At 42.7% G+C, this 18,012-nt stretch overlaps 1 protein-coding gene across 3 annotated transcripts in view; it reads right to left on the bottom strand.

Annotated features, from left to right (window-relative positions):
• Nucleotides 1-18,012, bottom strand: part of LOC126183238 (syntaxin-binding protein 5) — a 976,467-nt gene that overhangs the window by 346,208 nt on the left and 612,247 nt on the right. For all 3 annotated transcript variants that reach the window (XM_049925028.1, XM_049925029.1, XM_049925030.1), the window contains exon 5: nt 10,741-10,804. In XM_049925028.1, coding sequence (XP_049780985.1) covers nt 10,741-10,804 — 64 coding nt within the window. The remainder of the gene's footprint in view (nt 1-10,740; nt 10,805-18,012) is intronic.

Raw genomic sequence — 18,012 nt, 5'->3', positions numbered from 1 at the left:
CGATGTTGTCGCCAGTGGTCGGCGGAAGGTGCACGTGCCCGTCGACCTGGGACTGGACCGCAGCGACGCACGGATGCACGCCAAGACCGTAGGATCCTACGCAGTGCCGTAGGGGACCGCACCGCCACTTCCCAGCAAATTAGGGACACTGTTGCTCCTGGGGTATCGGCGAGGACCATTCGCAACCGTCTCCATGAAGCTGGGCTACGGTCCCGCACACCGTTAGGCCGTCTTCCGCTCACGCCCCAACATCGTGCAGCCCGCCTCCAGTGGTGTCGCGACAGGCGTGAATGGAGGGACGAATGGAGACGTGTCGTCTTCAGCGATGAGAGTCGCTTCTGCCTTGGTGCCAATGATGGTCGTATGCGTGTTTGGCGCCGTGCAGGTGAGCGCCACAATCAGGACTGCATACGACCGAGGCACACAGGGCCAACACCCCGCATCATGGTGTGGGGAGCGATCTCCTACACTGGCCGTACACCACTGGTGATCGTCGAGGGGACACTGAATAGTGCACGGTACATCCAAACCGTCATCGAACCCATCGTTCTACCATTCCTAGACCGGCAAGGGAACTTGCTGTTCCAACAGGACAATGCACGTCCGCATGTATCCCGTGCCACCCAACGTGCTCTAGAAGGTGTAAGTCAACTACCCTGGCCAGCAAGATCTCCGGATCTGTCCCCCATTGAGCATGTTTGGGACTGGATGAAGCGTCGTCTCACGCGGTCTGCACGTCCAGCACGAACGCTGGTCCAACTGAGGCGCCAGGTGGAAATGGCATGGCAAGCCATTCCACAGGACTACGTCCAGCATCTCTACGATCGTCTCCATGGGAGAATAGCAGCCTGCATTGCTGCGAAAGGTGGATATACACTGTACTAGTGCCGACATTGTGCATGCTCTGTTGCCTATGTCTATGTGCCTGTGGTTCTGTCAGTGTGATCATGTGATGTATCTGACCCCAGGAATGTGTCAATAAAGTTTCCCCTTCCTGGGACAATGAATTCACGGTGTTCTTATTTCAATTTCCAGGAGTGTATTTTCTGGGTCTCATGAACAAATAAAACGAGATGGGTCTCACACGATTGAAAATATCAGGGCGTAGTTGCCCGATAGGCTGGCACTGCAGTAATCGGAAGGTAATATGATTTATGAGCTTTGGCATGGAGTTTAAACAGTACGGAATGACGTCCCTGTATCTGTAATCAAAGTTCAGTTCACATCATGTCCAGCCGGGTTTACAGGGATTGTTGCTTTCAGATGTAGCAGCTCTCCGCACCAATTTTGCGCACTGTATACCCCCAAAACATTTACTAATTTAATCATGTACACTACTGGCCATTAAAATTGCTACACCAAGAAGAAAAGCAGATGATAAACGGGTATTCATTGGACAAATATATTATACTAGAACTGACATGTGATTACATTTTCACGCAATTTGGCTGCATAGATCCAGAGAAATCAGTACCCAGAACAACCACCTCTGGCCGTAATAACGGCCTTGATACGCCTGGGCATTGTGTCAAACAGAGATTGGATGGCGTGTACAGGTACAGCTACCCATGCAGCTTCAACGCGATACCACAGTTCATCAAGAGTAGTGACTGGCGTATTCTGACGAACCAGTTGCTCGGCCACCATTGACCAGACGTTTTCGGTTGGTGAGAGATCTGGAGAATGTGCTGGCCAGAGCAGCAGTCGAACATTTTCTGTATTCAGAAAGGCCCGTACAGGACGTTCAACATGCGGTCGTGCATTATCCTACTGAAATGTAGGGTTTCGCAGGGATCGAATGAAGGTTAGAGCCACGGGTCGTAACACATCTGAAATGTAACGTCCACTGTTCAATACACGCTTCCAATGTGCGTTCACCGCGATGTCGCCAAACACGGATGCGACCATCACGATGCTGTAAACAGAACCTGGATTCATCCGAAAAAATGACGTTTTGACATTCGTGCACCCAGGTTCGTCGTTGAGTACACAATCGCAGGCGTTCCTGTCTGTGATGCAGCGTCAAGGGTAACCGCAGCCATGGTCTCCGAGCTGATAGTCCATGCTGCTGCAAACGTCGTTGAACTGTTCGTGCAGATGGCTGTTGTCTTGCAAACGTCCACATCGGTTGACTCAGGAATCGAGAAGTGGCTGCACGATCCGTTACAGCCATGCGGATAAGATGCCTGTATTCTCGACTGCTAGTGATACGAGGCCGTTGGGATCCAGCACGGCGTTCCGTATTACCCTCCTGAACCCACCGATTCCATATTATGCTAACAGTCATTGTATCTCGACCAACGCAAGCAGCAATGTCGCGATACGATAAACCGCAATCGCGATAGGCTGCAATCCGACCTTTATCAAAGTCGGAAACGTGATGGTACGCATTTCTCCTCCTTACACGAGGCATCACAACAACGTTTCACCAGGCATCGTCGGTCAACTGCTGTTTGTGTATGAGAAACCGGTTGGAACCTTTCCTCATGTCAGCACGTTGTAAGTGTCGCCTACCGGCGCCAACCTTGTGTGAATGCTCTGAAAAGCTAAGCATTTGCATATCACAGCATCTTCTTTCTGTCGGTTCAATATCGCGTCTGTAGCACGTCATCTTCGTGGTGTAGCAATTTTAACGGCCAGTGGGGTATTTCCTGCTATACTGTATACTCATAGAAAAGGAAGAAAGATGAATATTTATTTACAGCTTTTGTAGATTTAGAAAATGCTTTTCACAATGTTGACTGGTATATACACTTTTAAATTTTGAAGTTATCAGGTATAAAGTCCAGAGAGATGCAGATTATGTACGGCTCGTCTACAAACAAGACTGCAGTAAATAAATAAATAAAAAATACCATTCATAGGACATTAAAGAGAGGTAATTATTGACGAGGACGTAAGATAGCGCTGTAGCCTATTGCCCTATGTCATTCATTATACACATACAGAAGCAGTGCAGGAAACTACAGAGAAACATTGCAGAAGGAATTAGATTTCAAGGAGAAGAAATGGACGTATACAAGGCGGTTACTTTACTTCCCTGGTCTATATGAGAAACAAAGACTATAAGGTATTGTAAGAACCTGGAGGATCAGTTAAACGGTCTCGGTATACCTTGAACAGACAAACAAGGGTAATAGAATATGTTTTGGAAAAGGACTGAGGCCTTAACAAACATTTTTTTATTATTCACTCATACATGTTTTGGTAAAGATTCACTATCATCAATAGCTTCATATAATTTTCTGTCGAATAACAAGTTAAATACGCATAATAATATTTAGAGTTTTAGGAGTATAGTGATTTTATTCATAACATTTAACAAATCTACACTGTAACAGGACATTCTGATGGTACATGTTGTCATCTGCACAACAGCTGCTATTTTGGTACATGTTGTCATCTGCAACTAATAAAGATTTCCCTGTAATGCAGTACCTATATTAAACAAAAACTACTGTTGTTTTGGTTATTTTACGCTTTGTTGATGTTACATTATACGTTATCTGTCAGCACTCGTATGTTAATTACCTTATATCGTTTGTTTGCTAGGTTATTGCAAGTGTTTTCGGAAACGCTTCTGCTTTTTAGTTCTGAGTACATTTTATTTGCGATGAACTTCGTAAACTTTATTTCCTCCCATTCTACTATAGCTTTTGTATGTGGTAATTTAGTTCACTGAATAGGTTTTGTGGAGCTCTGATACTGCATTTAAGACTTTTGAGGTCAGCATTAACGTCTGTTGACAAACCTGCTGTCATAACGAAGTTCTGATTTTCCGCCCAGAACATATAAATCAAAATGGTGGAACAGCTGAATATTTAATAAATAGCGACACAGTGCTTGTTTCTGGGTGTTTCATACAGTCGTGACAACCCGGAAAGCACAAAAATAAGCAAAAACGAAAAATATACCCGCTTCCTTCCCCGCATACACCAGTTTACAAAGTCTGTCTCAAGTAACATGTCACAGGTATCAGGTAGAAATGTTTTCGGAAACAATTGCAGAAACCTAGCAAACAAACGTTAAGTGATAAATAACGTATCAGTGCTCACAGCAGAAAGTAAGATATAGTGTAATATAACATCAACACAGGGCAAAATAAACCAAAAACTAATATTTTCGTTTTACTACTAACAATTTTGTTCAGTATAGGTCCTGTGTTATAGAGAAAATCTCACTAGCTGCAGATGACAACTTGTACCAAAATAGCAGCTGTGGTGCAATGGCAGACAGCTACATGAACATCAGAATGTCCTGTTGAGGTATAGATGATGTTAAATGTTATGAATATAATCACAAATCTGTATGTATTATTATCCATGTTTACCTCTTATTCGACAGAAAATGAAATGAACCCACTGACAATAGAGAAACTTCACCGAAATACACTAATGGCCATTAAAATTGCAACACCACGACAATGACGTGCTACAGACGCGATATTGAACCGACAGGAAGAAGATGCTGTGATATGCAAATGATTAGCTTTTCAGAGCATTCACACAAGGTTGGCGCCAGTGGTGACACCTACAACGTGCTGACATGAGGAAAGTTTCCAAACGACTTCTCATACACAAACAGCAGTTGAACGGCGTTGCCTGGTGAAACGTTGTTGTGATGCCTCGTGTAAGGACGAGAAAAGCGTACCATCACGTTTCCGACTTTGATAAAGGTCGGATTGGAGCCTATCGCGATTGCGGTTTGTCGTATCGCGACATTGCTACTCGCGTTGGTCGAGATCCAATGACTGTTAGCAGAATATGGAATCGGTGGGTTCAGGAGGGTAATACGGAACGCCGTGCTGGATCCCAACGGCCTCGTATCACTAGCAGTCGAGATGACAGGCATCTTATCCGCATGGCTGTAACGGAGCTTACAGCCACGTCTCGATCCCTGAGTCAATAGATGGGAACGTTTGCAAGACAACAACCATCTGCACGATCAGTTCAACGACGTTTGCAGCAGCATCGATTATCAGCTCGGAGACCATGGTTGCGGTTACCCTTGACGCTGCATCACAGACAGGAACGCCTGCGATTGTGTACTCAACGACGAACCTGGGTACACGAATGGCAAAACGTCATTTTTTCGGATGAATCCAGGTTCTGTTTACAGCATCATGATGGTCGCATCCATGTTTGAAGACATCGCGGTGTAAGCACATTGTAAGTGGTGATGACGAATACACGTACTGGCGTATCACCCGGCGTGATGGTATGGGGTGCCATTGGTTACACGTCTCGGTCACCTCTTATTCGCATTGACGGCACTTTGAACAGTGGACGTTACAGTTCAGATGTGTTACAACCCGTGGCTCTACCCTTCACTCGATCCCTGCGAAACCCTACATTTCAGCAGGATAATGCATGACCGCATGTTGCAGATCCTGTACGGGCCTTTCTGGGTACAGAAAATGTTCGACTGCTGCCCTGGCCAGCACATTCTCCAGATCTCTCACCAATTGAAAACGTCTGGTCAATGGTGGCGGAGCAACTGGCTCGTCAGAATACGCCTGTCACTACTCTTGATGAACTGTGGTATCGTGTTGAAGCTGCATGGGTAGCTGTACCTGTACACGCCATCCAAGCTCTATTTGACTCAATGCCCAGGCGTATCAAGGCCGTTATTACGGCTAGAGGTGGTTGTTCTGGGTACTGATTACTCTGGATCTATGCAGCCAAATTGCGTGAAAATGTTATCACATGTCAGTTCTAGTATGATATATTTGTCCAATGAATACCCGTTTATCATCTACATTTCATCTTGGTGTAGCAATTTTAATGGCCAGTAGTGTATTTATGGGTGAAAAAAGAGAGAGAAGAGAATTAATTGCGTTTTCTCAAAGTGAAATCCTTTCTCAGAACATTTATTTAACGTGGACGCGAGTAACCTCAAGATGAAGGGTACAGCTGAAGGGACTTCCGACATGCTGACCGCCTCTCCCACCATCATAGATGGCTCCTTGTACTGTAGACAAGACAGCAGCTGGCCAGTCGGAACAGGCCTAACGCCTAAACCGTCAGTGGTGTGTTGTGTACCGCACTGCATACACCACAATGAAGACAGTGAGAATGTAAAACGTTTTGCACTCATTGAGCTTCTGACCAATCAATCGCTTTACTCCTATTAGAAGTAGCAGCATCAATATACAGACTGAATCACCTAAAACTTGCGCCTGAAATATTGCGGAAATGGAAAGCGCTATTGATGTGTAGGCTTCACAGAATGGGTTGGTGGCTATGGGTTCGTACTGTCAGCCAAGCTGCAGATTGTAATACTACTTAGAAAGTGTATTTTTATGCAAACAAACACTTTTTCAAATGGAACAATGCCTATTTACACTAACAAACAAAGTAGGGTAAATTAGAATGACAGTGGTGTTTGCTGCAGGATTCTAGTGCGAGTCGTTTACGGGATATCTTATTTTGAAAAGTTTCCACACCGACACTTGGTTGTGTCATTCAACCTGCGTAGCTGCAAGGTACGACGCTGTTCTGTTTGCTTACGGTGTGCTTGTGCATTCTTTGAGTCTATAGTCAATGTGTGACAGCCCAAGCAGGAGGTGGTAAGTGGACGATGAGATTTACCAAAGCAGAAAAAACATACATAGTATATGGAGAGAGTAGAAAGAATGCATTTCGTTTTTGTACGGTGTTTGCGGCAAGATATCCCAATAGAAGTCAACCATCTTGGTTTTTATCTATCAACATCTTTAACCAATTACGTGAAAATGGTAGTGTAATACCTAGACTACGTAACAGAAGGAAACAAAGTGACGACAGACGAAGGGAAAATTAATGCTCTTGATGCTATTGCAGTTGTCCGCACGTTAGCTCCCGCACAATCGCAACAGGAAGTACCATGTCAAGCAAGAGTCCTACGCATTCTCCATCGACATAGGTTCCATTCGTATCATATCTCCCTCCATCAAGAGCCGCATGGAAACGGTTATGAGAATCGTGTCAACTTCTGTACAGGGACATTAAGACAGGATACTCCAGATGTACGTTGTATCTTGTTTAGTGATGAAGCTACGTTTACCAATGATGGCCACGCAAACCACCGAAACATGCACTATTGGTCCGTGGTTAATCCCTGCTGGCCTTGACAGGATGAAAGTCAGAGCCCATGGGGTGTAAACGTGTGGTGTGGGATTGTGAACAATCATCTCATAGGCCTGTGTTTCATAGACGGAAGACTGAATGCGCACATGTATCGCAGCCTCGTAACAGACCGTCTTCACAGACTCTGCAGATTAGGAGGAACCTGAGGCACCAATATGATGGCTGTCCAGCCCCTAGTGCACAAGTACTCAAGTACTACGGCATGTCTTCACGAATTGTTCCAAATCGCGCGGCTCCCCCCGTCGGTGGTTCGAGTCCTCCCTCGGGCGTGTGTGTGTTGTCCCAGGGTGTATACGGGGACAAGGAAAAAAAAATTCCCGGATATCCCGTTTAAAAAATATGCTTTTTCCCAGGCGAAAACACACTTTTTCTGTTCTAAGTGACCGTAGGTTTTCCGTAGATTTTCCCTCGGAACTGTAAAACTTATCAATCCTTTGAATGGTTAACGTTTTATACAATCGCATGGAACTTGCCGGAAAAAAAAGAAAAGACGGGGCAAAGAAGTTTTGGAGAGACTTTTAATAAAAAAAAAAGAAGTGAAGTTTTGGAAAGACCTTTGATTTGCAGCAAAATATACGTTGCATATTTTCGTATTACGAAAGTATAAATGCGAATTGCACCAAACACAGGGCGTTAGTTTCCGGAGCGTTGAAACCGAGGTTGCGGTGTTCTTTTGTAAGCGAGTCATATCTCAAGCCACGAGATCTCGTCAGCCGATGACAGCAGCTATTCAGAGCATATGACACGTGTTATAGTCAACCAATAGCAAGATCACTAGTTACATAGCGCGAACACGCAAGAGGAAAAGTTAACGGTTTACATTAATGTACACAGTACGGTATATCTACAAGAAAAGCTAAGCTTTCACATATAATGTTAGTCTCTAAGATTAACACGCTACAACAGAACCTAAGCTTTCACATGTAATATTGATCTTTTTTGCGTGTGTTATACTTTAAGACACATCACACAAATGTGCCAGAAAAATTTAAAATTATGACATAAATGTCTCGGCTCCAAATTCTTGTAAGTGGCTGGTCCTCAAACTGTTCAGTTTCGAACGCTCTGTGATTTAGATATCCATCCCACTTTCTCACACGTAACACAATTCATCTTGCGTAAAAAGAAATTTACTTTGAAAGTAACGCTTTTCTAACTACCGTTCGTAATACTATCCGGAGACTGTTAGAAATAGGTTCGATTTACCAGTTGCCAGAGAGCGCCAGCAAACAGGCATTATTGTGCGTGTGCAACTGCAGTGGTGTAGGAAGCCCGTATGTTCGTATGTATAAAGCACTAAGAGAGCTTACATTACACCATAAAAGAAACAGTTCATCAGAGGATACTCCAAAGAGCATCGGAAATTCGTAAACCATACTAAAATGCATAATTCGGCTTGAAGTGCAAATTGGCTTTTTCCAGATTCACAATGAAGTAGGTCCCATCTGATATTAAGCTTTCCAGTGTGGTTTTTGGGATGTAAATTTTCTTGGAGTACCACTACTCTACGATCTCATTTTTGGTTCTTTATTACGACATAATGCCATATATGGCAGAAGATGATAACGTGCACTTGAAATTGCACTTGAAATTCAGCGAACAGTTGGAACTAGCCAATACTGTAGACTGAAACACTTCGTTTCAAATAAAATGATTGCCTCGGCGGAAAGATTAATAAAGCCAAATTTCTTTAGCAAACTTGCAAAAATAACTTTACTGTTCTGCAAATGCTTGACTGCTACTACCTTGGAAACAAAATAAAATCAGAAAACTGAAATTAATAATATATTTTTGCCCTCCGTAATTATGTGAATGTATTTTAATTCGCTTGATAGCTCCCGGCCACAGAAATCCGTTTTGTTTTCATTTGACATGGGAGCTGTACACAAAGAGAAGCAGCGAAATCAAAAATGGTTCAAATGGCTCTGAGCTCTATGGGACTTAACATCTGTGGTCATCAGTCCCCTAGAACTTAGAACTACTTAAGCCTAACTAACCTAACGACATCACACACATCCATGCCCGGGGCAGGATTCGAACCTGCGACCGTAGCGGTCACGCGGTTCCAGACTGAAGCGCCTAGAACCGCACGGCCACACCGGCCGGCGCAGCGAAATCACTTAACGTTAACGCGGCTAACGTGGAGGTTAACCCCCTCCCCACTACAACTCAGCGTGAATCTGGCAGCTAGGGCGCGCGGAAAAATTTTTCTTGTTTGCATTTGGCTGCTTGCTGCTACTACCGATACAGCTAACAGCCAAATTTCAAGTAGCGGGAGAAGGTACTGCTTAATACTCGAGTCAAATGCGCATGCGCAACAGACCGCTGGCAATTGGTCAAACGAACCTAATGTGAACAGTTGTGACGTCATGCTCATAGCAAGCAGTTTATTGTTACGAAGAATTACAGTCTGCGCCCTACGGCATTTGACATATTTTTGCTATTTGCAGACGCTTGTTCGTACACGGTTTTTTGTTGTTGCAAATTGCACATTTCCTTTGCCACTAAAGTTTTATTTTTTTTCCTCTCGTTTATATTTTATTGTTGCAGTATCATTCTCCAGTAGCAGGATATAATAACATTCTTTGCTAGAGAATCTATTCTGCAGTCAAAATTACAAACATTTCACTGAAAGCTAAAACAATGACAAATTCCCGGAATTCCGAAAAATTCCCGGGTTTTTCCCGGTTTTCTCCCGGATGAAAAAATTCCCGGGTTTTTCCCAGATTTCCCGGGTCGTATACACCCTGTGTCCTTAGCGTAAGTTAGTTTAAGTTAGATTACGTAGTGCGTACGCTTAGTGACCGATGACGTCAGCAGTTTGGTCCCATAAGACTTACCACAAATTTCGAATTTGTTTCCAAGTCGTTGGATTGGGCGCAGAGTACTTTTTTCTTTGAAGAAAGCTCAAAGATGCTGTTTACAAGGACATATTAGTTACAACCGATCATATGCAAGGACGTATTACTGCAGCCTGCTCGGACATATTCGCTGAAATGCTAACAGGTGCGCAAAAGTCGTTCAGTACCATACTGGAAGTATGTATTGCCGCTGCCGGTATTCATTCTGAACATAGCCTGTGATGGTCAGTTGTCTCGTTACTGGTCAGTATCCACGTAATTACTGTATGCACTTATGTTGTTCTTTAGTGTGTGCTACCACAGGTATTGTACAAGTGTCGGCGAGTGAACTTGTCAAATTACGATATCTCGTAAACGACTCGCACTAGAATTCTGCAGTAAACACAAAAGAGATTCTAATTAACCTTATTATTAGTTTGTTAATGTCACTAGGCATTGTTCCATTTAAAAAAGTATGTTTACACAAAAAATACAGTTTCTGAGTATTATCATCATCATCATCATCATCATCATCATCATCATCATCATCATCATCTGCTGACTGGCTAAAAATACGATTCCCTAACTACCAACCCGTTCTGTGAAAATCGCAGATCAGTAGCACTTTTCATTTCTGCAATATCTGCGATGCAACTTTAAGGTGATTCACTCTGTATACGTGAGATGATCTCTCTACAGCTTTGTTGCATGCGAGCTGAATTACTAAATTTTTCGAGCATCTTGCTCGTCAACAATCATCGTCTGAATCTTACCTTACTTGCGTCGAGCGGGTTATCGCTGAGGTGTACGACTGGACCTGGATGCGTCTTTCTGGACCTGAAAAAGGCAGATGCCCATTAGTTCTGAAATAGTACCAACGTGTGTTCCGAAACGATATAAATGGTAAAATGAAAATAAGGAGAAACTAAATAATTATGATATAAATCTCGAAGCTTCCCCTGTCAATATTACTCAGTTTTTTTCCACGACGCCTCTCTTCGTATTAAAAAAAAATCATGTATTCAGATTTCCCTCCTCCATTAAAATTAATTACCAGCCATAATAATTGGAAAAAGCCAGTGGCACTTCTCTTACGGAATTCTGTGTACTAAGATTGAAATCGGGACTGATGCGTTCTGCTGACTCCATTTCTCGAATATTTTACAATTATCTGTTAATGCTTACGCAGAGCGGCGAATAATGCTTCCCTTTCTTGAAATAAGCACTGAACGACTGCGGTCTGATCCTATGTACGTACAATGAAAGGGATGGGAGTAGGGCGCCACAAACGGGCGCTCGAGTGGAAGGAGGCGGAAGATGTAGAGCACGCAGAGCCAAGGGCTCTTGCTGTCCCGTATCAAGCGCAGCTTCTTGTCCCCGTCCCTCGTCTGTCACGCCTCCCTCACGAAACAGCTCTTCAGCCAGCAAGTATACCAACGTTTATACCGCGCGCAGCCTCTGAGACACTTGAGCACGCTGGAAACGCGACACTTCGAGCCACCAAGAATTGACAAAACCAAGCAAAAAATAAATAAATCAGTTCTGCGCTTGACACATGATTCATATATACAGGCATTTACAGGTCTAGTTCGACAAGGGGTCAGCCAAATGGCCGTGGCCTTATAACAGATAGTCCCAGTATTTAATTTACGTAACTACTTCGGCGTAGTCCTCACAACCTCAATAAATTTTAAAAACGACTTTTTTTCCATCTGATTGTGTATAAATTTTTGATTTTTAGTTTTTCAAACTACCGGTTTCAAGCAATGCCAATTCTGAAGTGTGAGTGAAAACATAACACACCATAGATAGAGAGAAATGAAAAAGCTAAACACGCAACTATACTGAACGTACCATGACAAAGACATAATATTCACCTCTAGTAACATATGAGGCTACATACTTGCCATTAATTTAAAAATCACGTGTCATGCATACCTGTGCAAACCACCGTCGTCAAACCACCTCACCTAAAATGCAAAGGTGCACGACGTGAAAGTGATTATGAGGACAAAAGCATTACCACGTTACTTAAATCTCACATTTAGCCAGAAGCACTAAGACAACAAACCTTGCAATATTTCCCACGAAATACACTATGCATTCACTCAACGAACTGTCACATGTGCAGTTTGCGTGGAAAAAATTTTAACAGTCAGTCAGTCAGAGAATAAAAATACAAGGATCTTGCAACTATCCACACGATTTCAAAAATATCTCTGACTCTAACAAGGGAACCTCCTCATCGCACCCCCTCAGATTTAGTTATAAGTTGGCACAGTGGATAGGCCTTGAAAAACTGAACACAGATCAATCGAGAAAACAGGAAGAAGTTGTGTGGAACTATGAGAAAAATAAGCAAAATATACAAACTCAGTAGTCCATGCGTATGATATACAACATCAAGGAAAATTTGAGCTCAGGAGCGTCGTGGTCTCGTGGTTGGCGTGAGTAGCTGCGGAACGACAGGTCCCTGGTTCAAATCTTCCCTCGACTGAAAATTTTATTTTCTTTATTTTCGCAAAGTTATGATCTGTCCGTTCCTTCAGTGACGTCTCTGTTCTCTGTAATAAGTTTAGTGTCTGTGTTTTGCGACCGCACTGCAAAACCGTGTGATTAGTAGACGAAAGGACGTGCCTCTCCAATGGGAACCGAAAACATTTGATCGCAAGGTCATAGGTCAACCGATTCCTCCACAGGAAAACACGTCTGATATATGCTATACGACACTGGTGACGGCATGTGCGTCACATGACAGGAATATGTTGTCGACCCACTTAACTTGTACACTTAGCGAATGGGTAAAAAGATTCTTCTACCTTGCCCGATTTAGGTTTTCTTGTGGATGTGATAATCACTCCCAAAAAAGTGATGAAAACATAAGAGTTTGTCACATAAACTGAAAATAAAAAATTAAACTTCTCACTCGAGGGAAGACTTGAACCTAGGACCTCCCGTTCCGTAGCTGCTCTCGCTAACCACAGGACCACAGCGCTCCTTATCTCCCATTGTCCTTAATGTTGCCTATCTTCGCATGGACTACTCAGTTTGTATATTTTACTTATTTTTTTTCATAGTTCCACACAACTTCTTCCTGTTTTCTCGATTGATCTATGTTCAGTTTTTCAAGGCCTATCCACTGTGCCAACTTATAACTATATCTGAGGGGGGTGCGACGGGGAGGTTTCCTTGTAAGTAATTGTTATGTGAAAAACGTATTATATAAATAAATCGGTGGCGCACATCAGCGCCGTTACATATGTCGAGACGTATTTCATGGACTGAACAAAAGCTATTTACATCGTATATATTCAGTATAATACTGTTAAAAAACGTAATATAATGTCGAATCTCAAAATGTAGTATCTTATTAATGTAAAACGAAGTGTTCATAATTACAGCACGTGACAAACATCGAGAAACGGCGTTAGCAATCAACTGTGGGCAAAACATACTTGTTAGATGTCATAAGCAACCATGCTCATACAGATAATAATTAAGATAAAACTGACAGCAGATGTAAGGTGCAAACGGATGACATGAAGATGTTAGTCTGTATACGATGTTGTACATGAAATATATCCTTTATCGCGTAGCATATGTCTACGGGCTTGTGTGGAACTTTTCATGGTTGTTTAATTTTTCGAATTATTGTTATACTGTAACAGTAGGTTAAGCTGTACCATCAAAAATTTTGAAAAAATTGTACAGTGTCTGGTGAAAAAAATACGCTCTTCTTTTAACGTAAGTAATTTATGGAAATCACGGAAAACCTACCTTAGAACGGGCGGACTAAGATTTTTCACTGTCGTGCGTACAAGGACAGTCTGTTTAAAATAGAGCAACTTCCTACAATAACGTTTTGTTCCTACATTCTTAAAAAGAACTTATTTAATAATATAAACAGCTAGTACTACACTGTTCACTAATTCTTTGACGCCGACCAGTGCCCCCCCCCCCCCCCTCTCTCTCTCTCTCTCTCTCTCTCTCTCTCATATATATATATATATATATATATATATATATCCTAAGGACCATGACGATGTTGTAGGCTTCCTAGTGATGATGTTATCAACGAGAGAGGGAGGGAGAGAGAGCGCGCCAGTAAACATCGTAGTAACATGTCTGATATGGGACTAACTCTCAATTCTGTGCAAATAGTCATTTATAGAAATGTAGGATATGTACAGTCCGTAACTGATTAAGCTTTTAGGCAAAGGTTACAGCATTTCTTTAGCGCGAACTGTAATCACTCATTCCATAAAAATTATTGGGAGTAACACTACGTAAGGTGTTGAAGTGGAATAAATATAGGTTCACATATGCGTTAAGTGAATGACAGATTTCGACGACTAGGCTAGTTACTGATAAGCTGCCGTTTGTATACGAAGGAGACTGCTTGAACAAACGATTGTGTACAGACAACAGTTGCATGTTGCTAAAGTTTATGACTAACAGGATACATGAGCTGTACACAAGGAAGGGCATCGCCAGTATTCACATCGCTTTCCATAAGGAAGAATTAAACTGCTAAAACAAAATCTCAAGTGGAAGACGTCCTAAGAAAGATGCCTAGTATTTCGTGAAAGTCTTTTCAGAAAATTCCCATCTGCGAATCTTCAACCCGCAGTGTATAGCTCCAGTAGACATCGTGAATATTTAATAAGGCAAGTTATGGTTCGAACAAAGGCTTAAGAGCAATCATTCTTCCCACGCTCCAGCCGTCAAGGGATGCCAAGGAGCCTCAAAACATATTACACAAAAGATACAGTGCTTCAAAAAATTCATATTTACACTTTAGATGAAACACAAGAACAAAACATTTGAGGTACATTGAGAATTATTTGGAATTTTAAAGTCACGATGTGTATTCTGAGTTTGCGTACTGAAGACTTGAAGGTCTGGTGTCATGTTAAAAACTCGAAACTTTCCAGTTTTATCGAGCCTGACCACATCCTGCTGTACAAGGACTAGGTAAGTTTCAGTACTAGAAAAATACGTGCACTTCCTTAACATAATTGTTAATTAATGCACCAATTAAACGAGGAAGTCTCGCAAAGATTTACGTGCTCATGTTCACAAAAATGTACATACCTGAAACTCACAGAGCGATGTGGCGCAGTGGTTAGCACATTGGACTCGATTACGGGAGGTCGACGGTTCAAACCCGCGTCCGACCATTCTGGCTCAGGTTTTCCTAGATTTCCCTAAATGGCTTTAGACAAATGTCGGGATGGTTCCTTTGGAAGGGCACTGCCGACTTCCATCCCCATCCTTCCCTAATCCGATGGGACCGATGACCTCGCTGTTTGGTCACTTCCCCCCCCCCCCCCCCAATCAACCAGCCAACCTGAAACCCAGTTATGATGTCGGCACTGGAAAATACTTTGCTAATAGAACAAAAATCCCGAGGCTCACATCACATTAAAAATAGAGCGAGCACAGGTATAGTCGCTACAGAATTACCCCTTTGCGGTCAAGATCCTATTTCGTGCCCAGTCCGAGAACCAGTTTTTATCTGTCGATGGATTTAATTTAATTTTCGTCAGTAATGATACAATAACGCAGTAGAGGTACGTGTTACCAAACCACAGCAAGAAATAATTAAGTCTGTAGCTTTTTACCCACGAAGTTCACAAGAAAGGATTGGAGTTTAACGACGACGAAATTATTTGACGACAAGGAACGAACTCTGATTGGGAAAGGATGGAAAACGAAATCAGTGATATCCTTTTGGAAAGGAATCGTCCTGGCATTCGCCTTCAGCAATTTAGAGAAACATAAGTACAGACTTAAACCCCTCTCCTCCAGACTGTTAATCCAGTGCTTTAGCAATCGCGGCAACCCTGCCCCCACCCTAACTCGACGTATAGAGAAAAAAAAAATAATAAAATAAAATAATAATTTTAGTGGGACACACTCATACTCCCATTGTTTGGATCAAAACACAGGAGCTCCGGAACTGCGTCAATCCCTTGAAGATACTGACTCATTCAATGCACGGAAAGAACAAAAGCCTGTTTTTGACACAAACTATATCCACCAGCCGAAAAATTCACTGCTTCAAACTGAAACAAACTTCAAAGAACCGGAGGCTCACGATTTACCAAACGCTACGTGAAACAGCATGTAATAACACGAGTTTTTGATTAAGAGCTTCTGTGTATGCAAGCAAAGTGACAAAGAACGCCAAGTTATTAAGTAACACAAAGCGCAGACGTGATTCGCCGGACGAAACCAGAGGGCGCGCGCGCTAGGGACTGAAACTTTACGCTCGACACCCCCACCCCCCAAACACACACACACACACACACACACACAGACAGACAGACAGAGAGAGAGAGGAAGACGCGTATATCTCAGGCTGACAAAATTTGTACTCGTGGAGGCCGCCGAACCAAGTCCGCTATCCACATGAATGGTTCACTTCTTCACATGCCACTTAATAAGCTCTGAGTTGTACGCCGAGTGGCCCCACTCACTGCATCTAGATCAGACACGCATTTTTAGAAGCATGTCAATACACTGCTTTTTAAGACCATGTCGTAAAATGTTTTACCGTTTTTAAGGTTATTTATGCTGCACAGGAGAGCGGGAAATAAACGAGGAAACAATAAATCCCGTTGGATCCCTTCGAAGTAAAGAAGCCCTCAACAAATTATGGAAAAAGGCACAACTTTCAGGAACCCCAATGCACTCGCCACAATGCCGATTGCGTGACAAACACAAGGATGCACGAGACTTAGTAACAAAACCTCCTACAACACATCAATAGCCTTCACGGTAATACGTGAGTGAATACAAACATGGAACGAGAACTACCGCCAGACTGGCCGAGCGGTTCTAGGCGCTACAGTCTGGAACCGCGCGACTGCTACGGTCGCAGGTTCGAATCCTGCCTCGGGCATGGATGTGTGTGATGTCCTTAGATTAGTTAGGTTTAAGTAGTTCTAAGTTCTAGGGGACTGATGACCTCAGCAGTTAAGTAACCTAGTGCTCAGAGCCATTTGAACCCCTACCGCCAGACTAGCAATTCAAGTTCACGTAAGGTAGACTCTCAAACTGCTTCGCTTCCTTCCATGACAGTGCCTGATCAGTGCGTGAGTGGGGTTCAGTCAACACACATTTTTCGTAAAAACGAATGTTTATTTACCAACGTAATCTATACGGAGTTAAATGAATTTGGCCCAGAGAGAGTTTTTTTTTAATCCTCCAGAAAAGAATTGTTTCTAATTCTACAACAAGTTGTTTATATGGCACATAACCACCTAATTGGACTTTTTTTTTTACGGGTAGTTTTACGAGACAGGAGAAGAGAAAGGATTCGTTTCCTTTTGCCGCGTTCCATCGTCTCCAAAATTCGTGCATCATTTCATTTTCCACCTAGTATACTTCAGTCTAGAGCAAGTCTACTGTTTCGTCATGACTGATGATTTTCGGCCTTGTGGCTAATTTCAGGTGATGACAACTAAATACCCAACAAAGCGAGTTTCATGCATTTTGAAGTTCGTACCAAATTGTTAAAAGTATCACGCTTAGCAAAATTAATTACTAACAAAATTTCTCCATTATTTCATAAGGATACATCAGACTTTTATTTCATCCCCGTAATCACGTGTACGAGGCGCGCTCAGTAACGCAACACATTTCTTTTTCTGAAATCAGGTTTGTTTTATTCTTTATTCTAACACACCATATTATTCCACATTCTTCTGGCTACAAAATTCTGTTTTTCAAAATAATCTCCGTTCAATGGGACGTTCTTACGCCGCTCACCGAGAGGGCCTGTACGCCCGCATGGTATACTCTACTGGTCGAAATCGCCTACGAATATTTGCGATGCTCTGATTTTCCGCCAGAAGAAATGCAATGACGGCTCTCTGCTTGGAACGCACCTCTTCCCACCAAGGAGGGAATTTGTGTACCCCTATCTGTCTGCTACTAGAGTTATCCCTCGTGTAAGTGTGCGAACGTTTTTTTTAAATGTTTGCGAAACGTATAACTGAGGCGGGATGTGGATATCAGCCCGGTATTCAGCTAGCTTG

This window comes from Schistocerca cancellata, chromosome 4 (genome assembly GCF_023864275.1).
Source record: "Schistocerca cancellata isolate TAMUIC-IGC-003103 chromosome 4, iqSchCanc2.1, whole genome shotgun sequence".
Lineage (NCBI taxonomy): Eukaryota > Metazoa > Arthropoda > Insecta > Orthoptera > Acrididae > Schistocerca > Schistocerca cancellata.
This window is presented reverse-complemented; position numbering and strand designations above follow the sequence as displayed.